Consider the following 19,019-nt stretch of genomic DNA (forward strand, 5'->3'; position numbering starts at 1 on the left):
TAAGTTTTTTTGTAGATGCTATTTATCAAGTTCAGAAGTTCCCCTCTATTCTTAGTTTGCTGAAAGTTTTTATCAGGAATGGATTTTAGATTTTATCACTTTTTTTTGCATCAATATATATAATCATATAATCTTTCTTTAGCTTGTTGATATGGTGGATTAGATTGATTGCTTTTCCAGTGTTGAACAAGTTTTGCATACCTCAAATAAATCTCATTTGGTAGTGATCTATAATTTTTTTATACATTATTGGATTTGATTTGGTAATATTTGGTAGATTTTAAGTTCATGATAGATATTGGTCTGTAGTTCATTTTTTGCACTGTTTTCCTGATTTTGTTATCAGGAAAATACTAGCCTCATAAAATAAGGTGGGAAGTATTTTCTCCCCTTCTATTTTCTGGAAAAGACTAAAGTTGATGTCAATTCTTCTTTAATATTTGGTAAAGCTCTCCACTGAAACATCTTGACCTGGATATTTCTTTTTTAGATTTTTCATTGTGAATTTAATTTCATTAATGGTTGTAAGACTACAAAGGTTGTCTATTCATCTTTCTTCATGTTGGTAGTTTGCGGGTTTTGAGGAAGTGGTCTATTTCTGCTAAGATGCCCAATCTATAAGTATAAAGTTTTTCACAGTATTCTCTAATTATCCACTTAATTGATGGAAGATTTGTAGTGGTAGTCTTTGTTCAATCCTGGTATCAGTTTTATCTTTGTTAGTCTACTGTGTATCAACTTTATTGAGCTTTTAAAAGAACTCTTTATTCTGTTGATTTTTCTCCATTGTTTTACTGTTTTCCATTTCACTGTTAAGAATTCTTGAGTATTTCCTGTCTCCTTGCTTTGACAATATTTGGCTTATCTTTTTCTAGTTTTTTTTTGAGAAAGAAACATGGATTATGGACTTTAGAAATTTCCTCTTCTGTAAAAATTAATGCATTCATGGTATATCTTTTTCTAACTTTTTATTTTCAACCTACCTATGTCATTGTTTTTCAAATGAATTTCTTGAGGATAACATATATTGGATTTCTAGAAATCCATATATCAATTTCTACCTTTTTCATTGGTATATTTAAATTATTTATATTTAAGGTAATTACATCTTAGTACCAAAATGTGCCATTTTATTATTTGTCTTCTTTCTCATACCTTATTGGGGATTACTTGAACAAACTTTAAGATTCTATCTTAATTTACAGTGTATTTGAGTACAGTGTTTTGTACATTGCTTTTTAGTGGTTGGTTTGAGTGGATGCTTTGTATATTATAATAAACAAATATAACTTATCTCAATCTACTGGCATTGACATTTATCATTTGAAATGAAATGCACAAAATTTACTTCCACTTAGTCTCCCATTACCTTCCCACATTTAAATATGATTGTATTCATTTACTCTACATGCACTGTGCACATCATATAGTTTTAAAATTTTTGCTTCAATCTTCACATATGATTTAAGAAAACTATAAGATAGCTTGCTATATTTATCCATTCGGCTGTTCTTTCCTTTTTTAAAAATTGCAAGCCTTTTTCTGTCATTTCCTTTTCCTCTCTTTTTTAAGTTTTTTCATTTCCTTTTTTTCATTTCTTTTCTAATTCTCTTTAGAGATTTTATTTAGCCATTTTTACAGGGTACTTTATCTAGTGACAAATTCCTTAAGTTTTCTTTTGTCTGAGTGTGTCCTTATTTCTCTTTCATTTCTGAAGAATAACTTCACTGTATATGGAGTTTGTGATTGGTAGTTCTTTCTTTCAGCACTTGAAAAATGTTGTTCCACTTCCTTCTGGCACAACTGCTCCCTGCCTCCCTCCTCCAATCAGCCATTTATATTAGTGATTGTACTTTTCAGTTCCATAATTAACATTTTGTTCCTTTTTGTCATTTCTATTTTCTTTATTTGTTTCAAGAAAATTAGTAATTGCTTGTTGAAGCATTTTTATGATAAGTGCTTTGAAATCTTTGTCAGATAATTCTAAGGTCTGATTCATCTTTGTGTTGGTGTCTATTGACTATTTTTTTCCACTGAGGTTGTGATTTTTCCTGCTCTTGGTATGATGAGTGGTTTTTTTACTATACCCAGGGCATTCTGGATATTATGAGACTCTACATCTCATTTAATCTTTTTTTTTTTTTTTTTTTTAAGCAGATGTCTCTTTGTTGTAGTGTGGTATGAGGGCTGTACGAATATATATGTGCAGCTTCTTGCTGGGTCCCACTGACACCTCTCTGGCAAAATTGAGGCACTGCTTCATACTGCTTCATTAAAGACAGTAGGGTAGAAGTTTAGGTCCTCTCTTGGCCCTGCTGAAACCTTTCTGGCCAAAGTGGGGCATCACCTTCCTCCACATTATTGAAAGTAAGAGTTATATGTTCAGCTCCCTGCTGGGCCCTGCTGATACCAAAAGGGCAAGTAGAAGATTAACTTGTACTGAAAATGAAGTATCAATTATTTCCATCTCATTCAGTCTTATTGATGCAGACAGGGATGGAGTTACATTTCTCTTATAGGCCTCAGTGACACAGGAAAGGGAAGGTAAAGCAGAGTGGTGAGTAGTTCCACCTTGTGCTGTCTCTTTAGTCTTATTGCTGCTGGGTGGGGGTGCAGACTTGGCTCATCATTGGACTCCACTAACAATACCCTGCTGTAGGAAGCAGAACACAGCCTGTTTCCGCTGGGCTGATGGAAAATCAACTACCCACTTGGCCTCACCTACAATATACTGGCAGGTAAATCAGAGCACTATCTGTTCTGTCATGTGGAAGACTGAACGGCTCATCCCTGCCAACAAACACTACCAGGGGAGAAATTCAAAGCTTTGCCATCTGCTTTTAGGGGTAGCAGGGGGTGAGGTGGAAGATCAGCTTCCTGCTTGGCTCTGCTAAAACCATGGGGGAACTAAGTAGTTTCCCCACTAGTGTTTGGCTAGAGTAGGGTGAGTATTAACAAAGGCTTTTGTTCTGTTAGTTCACCCTTGTCCTAGGTCCTTTGGCTTGAGGAGACAGACCTTTGTAGTTTTTTTTGTTTTGTCTGTACCTGTGGGTATTTCCAGGTTAGAGGCTTCATCAGTGTTCTGTTCAGTTTAAATAGGAGGCAAAAAGGAAACCCAGCTAACTCACTGTTGTGTCATTCCTCAAGTCCTGAAGTCCTTATAAAGTCTGATTTCTTCTTCCTACCCTTGAGAGTCTTTCTATGCTTGTTTATTTTGTAATGTCCAGGGGTTTTTAGTTATAAAAGAAAACATCTGGGAAGAATAGGGCTACTATATCTTGGCTAGAACCAGAAGTCTCGTCAGTAGGAATACCTTTGAAATTTGATAAACTTATCGTAATATTATCTGGAGTAATTAATACATGAACCAACAGAATAACAAACACCCCTCCCATCCACAAACATTTCCTATTATGTTTTAAAAGCACTATAACCACAACAGTGTGGTGCTAGCGGTGGAACTGGTAAATAGATGGATGAAACAAAAGTTCAGGAAAAGACAGACTTGTGTATGTATATGTGTGTACCCAGGCATATGAAAATTTAGTATATGATAAATGAGGCAACTCAAACAAGTAGTGGACAAGATGGCTTTTGCAATAAATTGGGCTGGGAAAATAAAAATATATTTGAAAATATTTTGTAAGTTTAGTCATCCCATATATAAAAATTTATACCGATATAAATTACAGATAAAGAATATTTAAATATTTCTATTTAAATATTTCTATTTTAAATATTTCTATTTAAAATAAATACACCCAAGGTGGTAGTATATTTAAATATTTCTATTTAAAGATTTCTATTTAAAATAAATACACCCAAGGTGGTAGTATAACTGGTATAATTATCTTGGAAAACAGTTTGACTTCATATAGAAAAGCTGAAAATACACATTACTTAAAACCCAGAAATTCCATTCCTTAGTATATACCTCAGACAAACTTTACACAGGATGCTTTTATAAGAATTTTATAACATCATATCTCATAACAGCTCCAAATGGAAGCAAGCTGAATGCCCACTGCGAAGGGGAAGTCTCAATAATCTGTGGTACAATGGAGTATTTTACAGCAAAAAAACAAAAAAAGAACAAAAACAAAACCCTCCAATATCTTAGCCAAAGAAAACACTATGAATAAATCTCATAGTGTTGAACCAAATAAGTAAGGCACAAAATAATTCATTTAAAATTCAAAGAGAAATACAAATATATTATAATATTTAGGGATGTGTATAAAAGTAAAACTAAATAAAAGCAAGGAATGGAAAACAATAAAAACTCAGGGTATTGAGTGGAACACATGGGCATAACTGGGCCAGGAATGTATTTGCACTTTATCCCTTAAGCCTTTGGCCAAGCATCCACTGACTATGAGGTGATATATTGTAATTAATAAATACATGCTTAATTCAAACTATGCATGAACTAAATAATAATTTCTGGTGCTAGAAAAATTGTGAAAGATTACCATACCTTTTAAAAATTGAATTGTTTCATTAATCAATTATATTTTAATGTTTATTTATTTTTGACACCGAGAGAGAAAGACAGAACATGAGTGGGAGGAGGGGCAGACAGAGAGGGAGACACAGAATCTGAAGCAGACCCCAGGCTCTGAGCTGTCAGCACACAGCTCAAAGTGGGGCTCGAACTCACGGACCAGGAGATCATGACCTGAGCAGAAATTGGACGCTCAACCAATTGAGCCACCCAGGTGCCCCTCATTAATCAATTATAATTTAATAATAAACATACACATATATATTTACTTATACATGTTATATTGTGGATATATTTCAAATTTAAATGCAATTGTACTATTTAGATATTTAAAATTACTCTGTTATTTGCCAACTAAAATGAACATTACAACTAGATATTTCACATTTCCTGCAATTCAAACAAAAAAGATTATATCTGATTTCAGTTGAAAATGCTAATGCTGCCATCAAATAAAAGTTGATGAAATATTTTATAAAAGGTTTTCTTCTGACACTTTAAAAAGCAAGAAGCAATTTCATATTTTTTTATGCCTCAAGCCTCAAACTCTCTGAAGCTGTTTTAGATATAATGCCACCAATTAATTTAAAAAATCATATATTAATGTCATCCATGAATCATGTTTTTTTGAAGGAATTTCTTGAGGGATAACTCTTATAACTCTAAAATTTCAAAAATACAATGAAAAATTACTTCTTTAGAGGAAAATATTAAAAAAATTGGCAATGTTTTGCTAATTAATTAAGCTAATAAAAAATACATGAATCCTCTAGCTCTTAAATGGGTCAAGAGTTTTGGTTCACTGTTATTACCTCATATATCCTTTTGGTGATTCCATTTACTAGCATGGCCTCAAGCAATTCTTGGATAAGGACAAATCCCATTATCAACAGAAAGATAAAATTATCTTCCTTCTGAATTTCAGGCTGATTTATCCAATGATTTAATGAGTATTTGGTTATCTGAGAGAGATTTCAAATTATTAAGTCCAAAATTATTCCTCTTTTCTCTCAAATTTATTCCTTATATCTCCTCTTTCAGTAAGATGAGCTGGATTAGACCTAAGGTTTCTCCAAACCAAACTATTTTATGAATTTATATCAAGTTCGAATGAGTCATTTGACACTTTTTTTATGCTAGAATGTAATTATTGAATTAGTTCCTGATATTGGCTACACAGAACACCTGACATGTTATAACTAATAGTATATTATTTAATAGAGACCAATTACATTAACGGATTTAAAAATAATGCAAGCAAATTAAAAAATAATTTACTAAGATTTGAGTTTATTGAACTCAATTTTGGAAAGTTTGATTAAATCAAGCTTAATGATTTGTTGAGATCTTTACATGTCATTGTTAAGAATTTAACTCAGTACTGTTACCCTTGATTATTGCTACTCAGTTGTTAAATTTTATTTATGTAACAGATAGTAAGTTCAATTCTCATTGGATTGTAAATTGCTCTTACAGAGCATGTTATGCCACATGTTATGCTAGAAGACTAATAATCCATAGGACTTAGTAAAATGTTAAAAACAGAAGAATGCAATAATGATGTGATTTTCAAAGAATAAGGTCAATTTTTCATTTAATGTACTACAAATTTTAAGTCGCAGTTTGCATACTGTGTTTTCAATGGAACCAGGAAATATTTTCTAGAAGACTGGTACTATTTATAGTTAGTGAAAGCTTACAGGGAAAATAAATTAAAACAAAATAGAAAGATAATCTGTTATGCATTCTAATGCTTTTATACAGTGTTTCTTAAGTAGATTTTTAACCTAGTTTATAGGAAAGGGTTCTTTTTTGATTTTCCAAATATTTTTCATAGAAATGCATTGATAATGGTAATTGAAATCTATCTGATATATATATATATATATATATATATATACACTAATTAAAATAGAATGTGAAATAAATGATATCCTAACACACCCAAAGATTCAATAGTACAAAGAAAAAGCAATCCTTCCCCCCACTTCCCTGACCTGTCAAGATATTAAGTCTTTGTAGAGGTGAAAAATGCCATACTATACCTTGATTTCTTCTATTTCATCTGGTACTATCTTGTATGCTGATATAGTCCCACCCAACCTGAAATTAGGAAAAGAAAATATTCTCAAAACCAGCAATAGTGTAAAAAATATATGGACTATTTCTTCCATTAGCATCAAAATGCCACCAGTAATTGCCCATTGCCCACCCCAGTAACCATGACGTAAAAACAACTTTTTATGCTTAGGTTTTCCACATATTACTTAAAAAGTGGTAGATAATGAATGACTACAAAAAGAGGAAATATTAAGTTATATTTTTAACTATAAGTAAACTTCTCTCATTGATACTTTTAATGATGCTACCACTTTTACTGACGGATTCTGTCACAACTAAGATCTATGAAGCACTAATAGCAGACATAGTAGTTTCCTTATTGGTTTGTTTTTAATTAACAGAATTTACTTTTTAGAGTACTTCTGAATTTACAAAAAACATTGAGTAGAAAGTAAAGAGATTTGTTTCCCAGATTTCCCACAGTTTTCCTTGTTATTAATATCTTAGTGTTGTACATGAGTCACAATTAATGAACCAATAATGATTTTGCTTCTTTTTAAAAATAATGTATGGAGTGCCTGGGTGACTCAGTTGGTAAAGCATCTGACTTCGGCTCAGGACATGATCTCATGGCTCATGGGTAGGAGCCCAGCATCTTGGATCTTTGGTGTTAGCATGGAGCCCTGTGTCTCCCTCTCTCTCTGCCCCTCTCCCACTAAGGCTTTTACTTTCTCAAAAATAAACATTAAAAAAAATAATTTAAACAAGAGTCAGAGAGGTGTGTCCAGCATTGTCCAAAGGAAAGAGATGAGTGTTTTGAGGATTACAATTTAATTCCTAAAATACAATCTTTGTCTTGAGGGAGTGAGGTTATTACATGCCATGTTCACCTGTTTGAAATTTTTTTTTTTTTTTGGAAATTAGTTAAGATTTGTGTAACGCTTATCATTTGCCAGGCATGTGATGTATCATCTAATTCTTATAACTGTTATCATTGTAAAAATGGGGAAATTGAGACACAGAGTGATCCAGTAATTTTCACAATTGAAGGAGGCAACTGAGATGCACATTAATTGTAAAATATATAACAGATTTCAAATACTTGATACACAGAAGACTAATTTAAAACAACTGAGTACATTTTAAAACAATATGATGGATATATTGAGTTAAATTATGTTATTAAAGTTAACACCATCTACTTCTTTTCAGTTTTTAAAAAGTCACTACTAAAATTTTTAAATTAAAGATAGCTTGCATTTCTTGGCGATTATCATATATCCATCAAATAGGAATTCTAAGTTCTCAAACTCCAAGATTATTTACCTATCATTACTCAGATTCAGTGCTTAAAAAGGAACTTTCTGATTACTTATTTGACTTTATAAGTATCTGAATTTTAGAAAAGAGAGAATCACAAATAAGGCATTTACACACTTTAGATACTTTAGGATATCATCTCCTGTCTCAAAAGTAAATTAATAAATGACATTTTTGGGGCTGCTGGTGATTAAGTGTCTAACTCTTGAGTTTGGCTGAGCTCATGATCTCATGCTTCATGGGTTTAAGCCTCAAGTCAGGCTCTGTGCTGACAGCATGGAGCTTGCTTGGAATTCTCTCTTTCTCTTTCTCTCTGCCCCTCCTCCACTCATGCGTGCTTGCTTATGTACTCTCTTTCTCTCTCAAAATAAATAAATACACGTATAAGAATGACATTCTGGTTTCCATTAAAAAATAACTTTATCTGGCCAAATGAATTTTATTGAAAAGTCTACATTTAAACTCTTTAATATTACTATTTATACTTGCTAATGGAAATAGGGTTCATATCTTGATTTGAGAATTACTTCCTAGATTTAAAGTGCCACAATTGAATGATGAAAACACTCATGACATTTAACTTAATTCATATTATACAATATATATAAGTGATATACCAAAGAAGACCATAGTAAGTAACTAGCAAAAGAGGACATAGCTACTAAAATGAAAAATTATATAACCATTTTTAAATTTTTTTTAGAGAGAATGTGAGTCAGGGACAGGGGCACAGGGGGAGAAGAGAGAGAGGAGAGAGGAGAGAGGAGAGAGAGATGAGCGAGGAGCGAGGAGAGAGAGAAAGAGAGGAGATGGAAAATGAATCTCAAGCAGGCTCCATGCTCAGCATAGAGCCTGATGTGGGGCTCAATCCCAAAACCCTGGGATTATGACCTCAGCTGAAATCAAGAGTCAGACACTCAAGTGACTGAGCCACCCAGATGCCCCTATATAACCATCTGTAAGATGTTTGAAGTAGGCATTTAAAAAATGTTTTCACTGTCAATTATTTAAGTTTTCAAATTAAAAGTTGAGATTGTTGGGATATCAATGAAGAAATTAGAGCAAAAAAACTATTGAAAACTCAAGGACTTCAATTTAGAGTCTTGTAAATAATGGGTTAATTTTATTCTTTGAGTTTATGTTATGTAATAGATACAACCAAGGGAATGAGGATGCAAAGAAATCACAGTCTTGTATGGAAGCAGATTGAGTAAACAAGTATCTGTAATATAAAGCAGTAAAGTGTCACAACAGAACTAGGCAGAAGTTGAAAGTTTGAAATTATTTCAAAAAAAGAGTTTTTAAAAAATACCTATCATTGTAAAATAAACTGATAATAACACAAGCAGCCCACAACAACTTTTAAATAAATGGCTATTACAGAAATACTTTTGATTTGTTAGTACAATTATGATTCAAAGATGCAGTGTTGATAACAGTTGACTTCTGGAAGAAAAATTAAAAAGTTGCTATGATAAACTCCAATAAACAACTCATTTTCTCTTGATTAATGTTGACTAACAGTACTCAAATACTGCCTTTCCTGAAATCCCAACCTAGGGAAGGTAAACTTCCAGATTAGTATTTCTACATCAGCTCAAATCAATTATAATGGTCTTTTTTTTTTTTAAAGTTTATTTACATATTGAGACAGAGAGAGAGAACAAGCTGGGGAAGGACAGAGAGAAAGAAGAGAGAAATCCCAAGTAGGCTCCACACTGTCAGCGCAGAGCCCAACATGAGGCTTGAACTCACAAACTGTGAGATCATGACCTGAGCTGAAAGCAAGAGTTGGACGCTTAACCGACTGAACCACCCAGGCACCCCTCAATCATAATGGTCTTAAATGTTTTAATTTAATTAATTTATTTTTTATTTGAGAGAGAGAGAGACAGAGAGAGAGAGAGAGAGAGAGAGAGAGAGAGAGAGAGATTGAGTGAGTGAGTGAGTGAGTGAGGAAGATGGGCAGAGGGAGAGAGAGAATCTTAAGCTCCATGCTCAGCAAAGAGCCTTATGAGGGGCTTGATCCCATGACCCTATGATCACGGACCGAGTTGAAATCAAGGGTTGGATATTCAACTGTCTGAGCCACCCAGCCATCTCTGGTTTTAACTGTTAAAAAAAGGCAAGTAAAATATGATTTAATATGAACCTACTTGGATTAAAATGGATATGGGAGATACAAATAATATGCATATGAATAGTATGCTGACAAAACAGTAGGATAATTGTATTCTAAAACAAAGGAGACTTGGAGGGCGTCTGTATTATACATAACATAGAGTAAAAAAAAAAATTTAAGCTGATATAACATCAGAAAAAAAATCTCATAAAAAGAAACAATCGAGAAGTAATGAAAAAAAAAAAGAAACAAACAAAAAAACTGAGTCATAAGTGAGTTTAAACAAAGAAAGTTCAAGGGTTGCCTGGGTGGCTCAGCTGGTAAGCGTCCGACTTCAGCTCAGGTCATGATCTCACACTCCATGAGTTTGAGCCCCACATCGGGCTTTGTGCTGACAGCTCAGAGCCTGAAGCCTGCTTCAGATTCTGTGTCTCCCTCTCTCTCTGCACCTCCCCTGCTAATGCTCTCTCTCTGTCTCAAAAATAAATAAAAACATTAAAAAATTTTTAAAATAAAAAAAAAGAAAGTTCAAGAATAAACTTACTTCAAACTATCTTTTTTTCCTATTCCGCAACTAAAACCAAATTACGGTAACTTCACCATCAATTTTGTCCCATGAACTGATTACTGAAGATACATTTCTATTTTTGTGGCATCAAGAAACATAGCCAGATTTAAAATACTTATAAATTTAGCATACTATCAATATTCCATTGTTACTGCACTCAAGGCAGAATCTTTCCAATTTTCATGTTCTTTCCATTACAATACACTTCTCATTGTTGAAGAAAGACTACACGCTAGTAGAGTTCTAATTTACTCTAGTCAATATATAAAAATGGTATTACATTGACAGTGACAGTGGTAATAATAGTACCAATACTACTAGTATTAGTATATTGAGCATTTACACGTATTTACATGTATTTTCTCATTTAACTCCTATAACCTATGACGATTATGAAAAAAATGAGACAAGCAATTTTTTTGAAATTCCCAGAACTAGTAATGGCAGAGCTTGGCTTAAGAACCGAGTTCTAAAATTCATAAGAAGATTGTAAAACTCATATGAAAATTCAAGAGACACACAATAGTCAATCACAAAAAGAAGAAAGTTCGAGGATTCCCACTTGCTGATTTCAAGTTACTAGAAGGCTACAGGAATCAATACAAAGTGGTACTGGTATAAGGACAGACGTATAGCAACAGAGTACAACTAAAAGTCCATAAATTAAAGTCACATTTATGGTCATCTGGTTTTTGTTTTCCTTTTTATTTTGCCATGGAAAATACATGTAATAAATTTGCATTTTAACATGTATGATTCAGTGATGTCAATTACATTCACAGTGATATGCAACTGTCATTACTATTTCCAAGCTTTCTATCACATAAGCAGAAAATCTATAACTATTAAGTAATTGATGTCCCATTTTCTCCAGATTTTTTCTTTATGAATTCGACTACTTTAAGAACCTCATATAAGTGGAATCATAAAATATCTGTCCTTTTGTGTGTGGCTAATTTCACTCCACATAGTGTTTTCAAGCTGCATCCACATTGTAGCATGTATCAAGTACCACTTCATTCCTTTCAATGACTGAATAATATCTCATGATGCATATATACTACATTTTATCTATTCATCTGTTAGTGGACACTTAAAATTGTTCCCATTTTTTTGTTATTATGAATAATGCTGCAACCAACACTGGAATATAAGTATCTGAGTCTCTCTTTTTAATTCTTTTAGGTATATACCTAGGAGGTAGAAATGCTCAGTCATATGGTAACTCTAAGTTTAGCACTCAAGCACTGCCAAACAGTTTTTCACAGTGGCTATACCATTTTACGTCACCACCAGCAATGTGTGAGGGTTCTAATTCATGCTTACCAACACTTGTTATTTTTATCTTTGTGTGTTTTTTAAATTTATTTTTCAAATGTTTATTTATTTTTGACAGAGAGAGAGAGAGAGAGAGAGACAGAGAGAGACAGAGCATGAGCGAGGGAAGGGCAGAGAGAGAGGGAGACACAGAATCCGAAGCAGGCTCCAGGCTCTGAGCTGTCAGCACAGAGCCCAACGCAGGGCTTGAACTCACAGACCGTGAGATCATGACCTGAGCCGAAGTCGGACACTCAACCGTCTGAACCACCCAGGCGCCCCAGTGTGTGTGTGTGTGTGTTTTAATGGCCACCCTAATAAGTATAAACTGGTAATTCTTTGTAGTTTTGACTTGTATTTCCATAACAACTAGTGATGTAGAGCATCTTTTCAGATGTTTGCTGGCCATTTGTTTATCTTCTTTGGAGAAGTATCTCTATTCAGGTCCTCTGGCCATTTTCATTCACATTGGGTTGTCTTTTTGTTATTTAGTTGTAGTTCTTTACATATTCTGGATATTAAATGCTATCTAATATATGATTTCCAAATATTTTATCTCTTTCATTTTTTTTTAATATGAAATTTATTGTCAAACTGGTTTCCATACAACACCCAGTTCATTTTCTATCTTGATAATGTCTGTTGACATACTAAGGCTTTTAATTTTGGTTAAGTCCAATTTATCTTTTTTTTTGTTGTCGTTGCTAATGTTATTGGTATCGTATATAAAAATCCATTATCACAGAAACAGTAATTCAAAAGGATACATGCATCCCTATGTTTACTGAAGCATTATTTACAACAGCCAAATTATGGAAGCAGCCCACATGTCCATCGAAGATGAATGGATAAAGATGTGGTATATATACAATGGAATATTATTCAGCCATAAAAAAGAATGCCATTCACAACAGCATAGAGCTAGAGAATATACTGCTAAGAGAAATAAGTCAGAGAAAGACAAATACCATATGATCTCACTCAAGTGTAGAATTTAAGAACTAAAATAAATGAACAAAGGAGAAAAAAGAGATAAACCAAGAAATAGACTCTGAACCATCGAGAACTGAGGTTTACTAGAGGGGAGATTGGGGGTGGTGGTGAAATAGGTGATGGGGATTAAAGAGTACACTTAACATGATGAAAAACAAACATCCGTTGCCAAATCCAAGATCATCCAGCTGTTCTAGCAGTATTTGTTAAAGAGACTTTTCTTTCCCAAAGCTGTTGTTACAACTTTGACTTAGCATCCTTGTCTAAAATCAATTTCCCATACATATATGGATTTAGTTCTGGTTCCTCAATTCTATTCCACTGGTCTATAGGTCTATTTTATAACAGTGCCACACTGTTTTGATTTTGGTAACCTTTGTAGTGAGTTTTGAAATTGGGAAACATTCTCCAATTTTGTTCTTCTTTTACATAATTGTTTTGGCTGTTTGTGGCCCCTTGTAATTTCATAATTTCAGGTATGGTTTTCTCATTTCTATTTTTAAAAGGCTGTTTGAATTTTGATAGGGTTTACACTGAATCTGTAGATCACATTGACTAGTACTGACATCTTAATAATATGAAGTCCTCCAATCCATGAACATGGGATGACTTTTCATTTCTTTAGCTAATCTTCAGTTTTTTTCAAGCAGCTTTTGTAATTTTTCACCATACAAGTCTTTTATTTCCTAGGTTAAATTTATTCCTAGACATTTTACTTTTCAGATGGCATTTTAAAAGGAATTGCTTTTAATTTCCTTTTCAGATTGTTTATGCTGGTATATAGAACTGCGTAATTTTTGTGTTCTTCTACCCTGAAATTTTAGTGGACTCTTTTGCTGGCTATAACTTTTTTTTGGATTCCATAGGATATTCTATATACAGAATCAGAGTTAACTGTGAATAGCAATAGATTTACATTTTCCTGAACATTTTCCTGATTGTCTTTTATTTCTTTTCCATGTCTAAATGCTTTGGCTAGAACTTCCAACGCAGTGTTCAATATCAGTGGTGAAAATAAACATTCTTGTCTCGTTCCTGGATTTAAAAGAAACGTTTTTCCGTTTTTCACCACTGAGCATGTTAGATGTGTTTTTCATGTCTTTTGTCATGTTAAGGAAGTGCCCTTCTACTGCTAGTTTTCAAAGTATTTTCATCAAAAAAGGGTGTTAGATTTTAAATTTTTGTTAAATGCATTTTGTGTCAAATGAGATGATGATGTGGGTTTTTTTTTTCCATTCTTTAATGTGTTGTATTACAGTGATTTTATTATATTGAACTATTCTTGAATTCCTGTGATAATCTTATTTGGTCATGGTGTATAATCCTTTTGATATGTTGTTGAATTCAGTTTCCTAGTATTTTGAGTATTTTTTGTACTTATATGTATTCATAATGGATACTGGTCTGTAATTTTCTTTTCTTGTGATGTCTTTTTCTGGCTTTCGTAGCAAGGTTATGGTGGCCTCATTACAGATGTTCTATCCTCTTGAATTTTTTGGAAGATGTTGAGAAGCACTGGTGTTAATTCTTCTTTAAGTGTTTGGTTTCATTCACAAGTGAAGTCATCTGGTCCTAGATGTTTCTTTGTTGGGAGGTTTTTGATTACTGTTCAATCTCTTTATTTGTTATAGATCTGCTGATATTTCCTATTTCTTCTGTCAGTTGAGGTAATTCACATGTTTCTTGGAATCTGTCTATTCATCTAGGTCATCCATTTGTGGGGATACAATTGTTCACAGTATTCTTTATAATCCTTTTATTTTTGAAAGTTGGTAGTAATATTCCCACCTTCATCTCTGATTAGCTTTTGTATCTTCTCTTTTTTCTTAGTCAATCTAGCTAAGATTTTCTTAATCTTTTCAAAGAACAAACTTTTGGTTTCATTTTCTCTGTTGTTTTTCTATTCTTCTGTATTTCATTTGTCTCCATCCAAATCCTTATCATTTTCTTCCTTTCTCTCTTTTCTTTTTCCCTCTTTCTATCCTTGCATTATTGTCTTATCTTGTGTTTAGCTGATTTTTTTCTTTTTCTTTGTAATGAATTACAGTAAAAGCTTGATTACAAATAACATGTTCTTTGAGTGTTCTGCAAGATGAGCAAACATTTCTAATAAATTTCAAATTAATAAATGAGTGATGTCTTATGAGTAGTATATGATACTGAATGTCACATGATCACAACTGAGGCAATAGTTCTTGAAATTTGCTTTGATGTACAAGCATGTCTCCACAACAAATTATGTTTGGAAACCAAGGTTTTACTGTATTTTGATTCCTTTGTCATTTTCTGTTATGTATCTTTTAGATATTTTCTTTGTGGCTTTCATGAGGAATATATTTAACTCCCTAAATTTATAACAATCTGGTTGAATTGATAACTTAACTTCAATAGCATAAAAAAAAAAAAAAACTCTGCTACTCTATACCTCTATCTCCTCCCACTCTTATGTTGTTGTCACAACTGTGTTTGCTAGTTTGGGGTTTAGTTGTCACTTCTTTTCCAGTTCTTCAAGGTATAAAGTTAGCTCATTCATTGGAGATATTTCTTCCTTTCTAATGATGGCATTTCTAGCTCTAAATATCCCTCTGAACAGTGCTTTCACAGCATCCCATGAATTCTGGTATGTTGTGTTTTGTTTTCATCTGTCTCAAAATATTTTACTAATGACTACTTTTTGAACCACTGGTTAAGAATGAATTACTTAATTTTCACATACTGTCAATTTTCTAGTTCCCCCCCTTTGTTAATTTCTAGCTTCATCCCATTGTGGTCAGAGAAGATACTTTATATGATTTTAATCTTTTTAAATTTACTGAGACACCTTTTGGTAGCCTAACATTTGCTTTATTATGTAAAGTGTTCCATATCTCTTTTTGTATGTTGTCAACAATTGCCTATTGAAGCATAACTATGCCTGGCTTTCCTAACTTATTTTAAGTATTAAGTATGATAATTCATTAATTTTCTTAATACAGATTTCTTTTAAAAGTTTTAATTATATGACTTTTCTGAATGAAATAGTCTACTACCTATGTAATAAAATAAAGAAATATGTAGATAGTGGTTATTGCCATAAGTGAAACCATTCCAGAAAACAAAAAAGGTCCAAATTTATTGGTAATAGTGATGTTCAAAGGTAATTCAGAGTTGCTCTGAAATATTTTAATTTTCTGTCCCTACCTAAAATCTGCTTCTCCTTTACTTTTCTCCAATTTTTGCTGTAGTAAATATTACTTCATCCAGAAGTCCATGTCAGAATTGTGGAAATATTCTTGGATGTCTTCCTCTTAGTCCCCACAACAATTAGTAACTGAGTCATATTTCTACTTAGCTTAATTTATCTTGAAAATACTTATTCCTCTACTTCCAGATTGTTATTTAAGAGTTTATAATTTCTAACCACAGTTTTAACAGTATCCTTATCATAGATGCACCAGTCAGACCTTTCTAAAATGTAATTTTTGTCATGTTGCATCCTTATTTTATATTTAATATCTTAAGTTTGATGAAACAACTCCCTTTGTAACCCAATTTTTGACTCCATTTTTTTTCTCATTTCCTGTTACACTCTCACAGCCTCTTTATTCTAGCCATGCACAATTATCAGTAGTTTCATTAATGCATTAGGCATTCCCTTGCCTCTTTGTCTTTGTATTATCCCTAAGCTGAAAGCCCTTCTGCATCCCTGACTCTCCTAATCATCCTTCAGGAGCAAAATATCACTTTCACAGGATTTATCTAGATTCTAGAATCAGAGATATGCTCTTTCTCTACTATAAGTAGTACCTTACTCTTACCTGCATTCTGGGATTTATTGTTGTTGTTGTTGTTGTTGTTATATTTATTATTTACCCAGAGATCTATATTTCCCATTAGATTAGGAAGGTACAGATTACATTTTGAGTTAGTTTTGTAACTGACACACAGTGGTCACTTAAAGCTTGGTAAAAATGTTCAGTAAATTAATGAATGATGAAAATGTTAACCACACTCTTCAGGGAATCCTTTGTTAAAAGCAGTATCTCCATTTTAATAATTTTTATCATACATTTTTGGTACACACAATGTGGTGTAAACTGACTTCTTTTATAAAATAATTCTTAGATGTCTAAGTTTGAGCAGTATTCTACTCTCAGAGCTTTCAACTTGACAGAAGAAGTAGGAAATGTTCAGTGATTTTATAAGAAGCCAAACTATTGCTTCATACATTAGTATTAATGAATTAGCCTTATGTAGACAATATTCTAAAAATATCTGTGCATAGGGCTTGGTTCTCTCTATGTTAGAAGTTATCAGATGTCACTTAAACATTAAGTAAGGTTAATCTTTTTTCCTCCCAGGGAGATCATGTTATCTAAATGATGCTAAAGATTATGATCCCATTAGAAAACTTCTATCAGATATAAAAGGGAGACTACTAGACTTATGTAACATACACGCATATCCAACAAATTCCACAAGTGGTTATTTTAGTCTATTTTTATCCTATGCTTAAGGCCCTGTGGTACTCAATAAAGTCCTAGCACCAGCTCTAATTAAAATTCAAATCTAAAATTGTTACAAGAAATTATATCTCCTAATAATGTGGCTTATCACTGGTTTATTTTAAGATTTACAGTGTTAAGACAAAAAATGGTAAAATTATCAAATCAAGAAACTGGATGTCCCTTCATTCAATTATATTTCTGCCACTTATTTGTCATAAATGTTTCATTCAACAATTATTTCTTTCTCGTAATACTTTTTGATTTCTTAAAGTTATCTTAAATGCTATAAATCACCATATGCCTCAAATAAATATAAATAATACAAATATAAAATCACCAGGTGCCTCAAATAAAGTGCAATTTTTTAATTAAAAAACACAAAAAAAAAACCCCACACTCCTCTAAAAAGGAAAGTATTAAACAGTGTCTAGGTCTAACTATAATCAGTCACACATAATGTAAAATGCTACTATATGCATCAATCTTTCAAAATATGGTTTCTTGGGAGAGAAGTCCATAAATCAACAGTTCTCTAAATTTTATTCCATTAGGGGAAGAAGTTTTAGGTTTTAATATCACAATTTCAGTGACATTCAGAGAAAAGGCATGCTTTAAGAAAAAGGTGTAATATCTGAGCAGATCTGGAAATACAACAGTAGAGAAGCAAACCATCTTTCAAATTTTCATAGACTCTAAAGAAGTATACTTTGTGTCATTTTGAAATACAGCTAAATTTCTAAATATGCTGTCAAACAGAGGAAAACAAAAACCAACCTGGAAAGTGGATGCATGCTAATAGCACAAAGGAAGGAACTCTGGTCTGCTCTTATTTGAACAATAACATAACTATGTAAAGCAAATATTAAATCAAGCAGATAGAAATAAAAGGTTAGGTAAAATTGTGTTCAATAACTTTCAAAATTCCCATGTATCAAATAATTGACTAAATATCTCATTGTATGGTACATGTGGAATACCTGACTTTTTTTTCATTTTTTTAAAATATGAAATTTATTGTCAAATTGGTTTCCATACAACACCCAGTGCTCATCCCAACAGGTGTCCTCCTCAATACCTATCACCCACCCTCCTCCCTCCCACCCCCCATCAACCCTCAGTTTGTTTTCAATTTTTAAGAGTCTCTTATGTTTTGGCTCCTTCCCTCTCTAACCTTTTTTTTTTTTTTTTTCCTTTTTTCTCCCCCTCCCCCATGGTCTTTTGTTAAGTTTCTCAGGATCCACGTAAAAGTGAAAACATATGGTATCTGTCTTTCTCTGTATGACTTATTTCACTTAGCATAACACTCTCCAGTTCCATCCATGTTGCTACAAAAGGCCATATTTCATTCTTTCTCATTGCCAAGTAGTATTCCATTGTATATATAAACCACAATTTCTTTACCCATTCATCAGTTGATGGACATTTAGGCTCTTTCCATAATTTGGCTATTGTTGAAAGTGCTGCTATAAACATTGGGGTACAAGTGCCTCTATGCATCAGCACTCCTGTATCCCTTGGGGAAATTCCTAGCAGTGCTACTGCTCGGTCATAGGGTAGACCTATTTTTAATTTTTTGAGGAACCTCCACACTGTTTTCCAGAGCGGCTGCACCAGTTTGCATTCCCACCAACAGTGCAAGAGGGTTCC

General features: G+C 32.9%; 1 protein-coding gene across 8 annotated transcripts in view; it reads right to left on the reverse strand.

Moving 5' to 3' along the window:
- The window catches only part of GPHN (gephyrin), a 622,612-nt gene that overhangs the window by 349,336 nt on the left and 254,257 nt on the right, over window positions 1–19,019 (reverse strand). For all 8 annotated transcript variants that reach the window (XM_047079492.1, XM_047079490.1, XM_047079491.1 and 5 more), the window contains exon 3: window positions 6,550–6,607. In XM_047079492.1, the coding sequence (XP_046935448.1) occupies window positions 6,550–6,607 (58 nt within the window). The remainder of the gene's footprint in view (window positions 1–6,549; window positions 6,608–19,019) is intronic.

The sequence above is a fragment of the Lynx rufus genome, unplaced genomic scaffold (genome assembly GCF_022079265.1).
Source record: "Lynx rufus isolate CCGP_SWC_20201006 ecotype Redwood Valley unplaced genomic scaffold, mLynRuf1.p SCAF_17, whole genome shotgun sequence".
NCBI lineage: Eukaryota > Metazoa > Chordata > Mammalia > Carnivora > Felidae > Lynx > Lynx rufus.